The 2,880-nt window shown below is 49.5% G+C and overlaps 1 protein-coding gene across 1 annotated transcript; it reads left to right on the forward strand.

The window, feature by feature from the left end:
• The first annotated feature begins 267 nt into the window (after positions 1-267).
• Bloc1s4 (biogenesis of lysosomal organelles complex 1 subunit 4) lies at positions 268-1,301 on the forward strand. The gene has a single exon (XM_021630451.2). The coding sequence runs from the start codon at positions 302-304 to the stop codon at positions 947-949; it is 648 nt and encodes a 215-aa protein (XP_021486126.1). The 5' UTR covers positions 268-301; the 3' UTR covers positions 950-1,301.
• The last annotated feature ends 1,579 nt before the right edge of the window (positions 1,302-2,880 follow it).

A 2,880-nucleotide genomic window follows, 5' to 3' on the forward strand; every position in this document is an offset into this window, starting at 1 on the left:
CCCCTGTCTATTGAGTGCTGAGATTAAAGACTGTGCCACAGCTGGTCTGATCTGTTTATTATCTATCCATTATCTAGCTGTCATCTATCCATCTTTCTATCTCATCTCATTAACATGGGCAAACAGTACCGACACACACTATGAACGCACAGGCAAGGCGGACGGAACCCGATTGGCTACTGTGGGCATCTGGGCAGGAGGATTAGCCTGTTGGCACGAGCATGACATATTCAGGAGGCGCCGGAAGCAGGGTAGCGTGGCATGACGCAATCGCTTAGCGCCGGAAGCGGCCAAGCGGGACATGGAAGAAGGACCCGCGGACCGGACCCTGTCGCGAGAGGTCTCGACTGAGGAGGCCGAACCGCTGGGCGCCGCGTGGAGCGGGGACAGCGGCCACGTATCGCAGAGCCACAGCAGCGCGTCGGGGCCGTGGGAGGATGACGGCCCCGAGGACGCGCCGGGCCGCGACTTGCCGCTGCTGCGCCGCGCTGCCTTGGGCTACGCCTCCAGCTTGCTGCCCGCTACGAGTCCCCGGCCCGAGGTGGAGGCGCTGGACGCCAGCCTGGACGACCTGCTGGCAAAGGTGGACGAGTTCGTGGGCATGCTGGACATGATTCGCGGAGACTCGTCCCACGTGGTGAGCGAGGGCGTGCCGCGGATCCACGCCAAAGCCGCCGAGATGAGACGCATCTACGGCAGGATCGACAAGCTCGAGGCCTTCGTGAGGATGGTCAGTACCAGCGTGGCCAGGATGGAGGAGCAGGTCACCAAGGCCGAGGCCGAGCTGGGGTCCTTCCCCCGAGCCTTTCGGAGGCTGCTGCACACCATCAGCGTTCCGGCTCTCTTTAAATCGTCGCCCACCGGACCCCAGAGCACAGCCTACGAGCCGCCTGTGCTGTTCCGGACGGAGGACCACTTCCCTAGCTGCGGTGACAGGCCACAGCTCTGAGCCTGCGCCTCTGCCGCAGGAGGACTCCAGTGAGACTCTTGTTCCGAGCATAAAGAGATCTTGCTGACTGGTGTATATGATGTCTGGATGTGAAATGTTAAAGTTTATTTTCTGCAAACGACTCTTCCTTATTCAGTATCAAAGAGTGTAGATCCCCGTGTCTTTCAGTTCTGATTCGTAAGCTGTTTGGTGGGGGCCCGGGGAAGCCAACTGAATTAATTTATCTGTGCAATATGGCAGAACTGTTATTTTTATGGCCTTTATTACAGTTAACAGTGTTACCTTGTTAAGATTTATATATTTATATGATCAAAAGTGACCAAGAAATTAAAGCTGTGTTCTTAAATCCTAACAGTGGTTCAGTTTTCTGTACATTCTAGGATTGATGGTAGATAGTATTCAGTTTTCCGTAGCATGGATTGTAAGCTAGAGGAAATAAGATCCTTTCTCAAGATAGCAAACTGGGCCTTTTGTTGCAGAGTTCTGAAACTGTATTTGACAGGATTTGAAGACTCAGTTTATTTGTTTGCAAATAGGTCATCTTTAAAAAGTTGTTTGTGCCAGGCAGTAAACAAATTTTTAAAGTGTTTAATATAGAGTGGTAAATAGGGCAAATTATGAAAATATTTTAAATCTGAGATTTATCTGCACACTAAAACTCTGAAATCCCAGAAGGCATAAGTTAAGTGTGCTATGAAGTAGAACATTGATTATGTTATTTATGTATTTACTCAGAAAAGTGTAAGCTAGGCTGGGAAAAAAAAATAGTAGGCGCTAGGGAAAGAGGCTTAGTGCTTTAGAGCTAATCATAAACCTTCAGACAGTACATCCAGTTCAGATGAGAACATGCATAATCACCTGTGAACTTTATTTCTAAAGTGTCTGAGCATCTCTGGGGTTTCCAAGCAGAGATTTGTGGCTTTCTTACTTAGTGTGAGGAGTTGATGGCTTCCATAGAACCGTACCTTAGGTTAAAGATTTTTGTCTGCCTGGAAAATGGAGGTTGCAACCAGATGGGACTCTTACCTCTAATCCCAGCATTCAGGAGGCAGAGGCAGAAGGATCTCAGGTTGGAGCCAACCTTAGCTACATAGTTCTAGGCTAGGCTAGGCATATGATCCTGTCTGCAAAAACAAAAGGAATGTAGATGCTCCCATACTGCCTGGCAATGCCACCTTCAGGCCTCTTGGCTTCCTCCTCTAACTCTGATCTGTCCGACACCCCAGGGGGCTCTCGATCTTTGGAAACTGTTTCTTGTACCTCTTCTTAATAACACATAGAAAAAAAAAGGCTTCCTAGCCCGTTCATTAAATATAGTTCAGGGGCTGGAGAGATGGCTCAGTGATTAAGAACACTGACTGCTCTTCCAGAGGACACCAGTTCAATTCCCAGCAACCGTGTGCAGGTTCACAACAATCTAATTCCACTTTTGAGGGAGTCACCAGGCATGCACATGGTGAACAGACATAAACACTCATGCATATAAAACAAATAATAAGACTACATATAGGCCATCTCTGCTGCTGGGGTCTGGAGCCCCCCACTTAATATAAATGGGTGGGACTGGCAAAGCCTGGGATGGGCACTCCACCAGTCACCCTGGGATATGTCTGCTTTGCTTGCAAATGCATACCTGCTAAGAGTACCAGAATATAGGCTGTTTCTCAGCTCAAACCAGCCTTTGGCAGCCTGGACTGGATGTACACTGACCCCTACGGGACCAGCAAGCAGCTTGTGACTTTCCCAAGCCCGAACATTCAGGGGTCAGTCTTGAAAGTGCCTGGGGTGAACATGCTGGCTGAACCTGAGCAGTCAGTACTTCTAAAAAGGCCAGTTGGCCGGAGTTTTAAAATCATAGGCATGTGGTCCCATGACCGCTCACCTGCCCTTATAGTGCAGAAGCAGCTGGTGACCATATGCAAGCCACTGTG

The sequence above is a fragment of the Meriones unguiculatus genome, chromosome 12 (assembly GCF_030254825.1).
Source record: "Meriones unguiculatus strain TT.TT164.6M chromosome 12, Bangor_MerUng_6.1, whole genome shotgun sequence".
Classification (NCBI taxonomy): Eukaryota; Metazoa; Chordata; class Mammalia; order Rodentia; family Muridae; genus Meriones; species Meriones unguiculatus.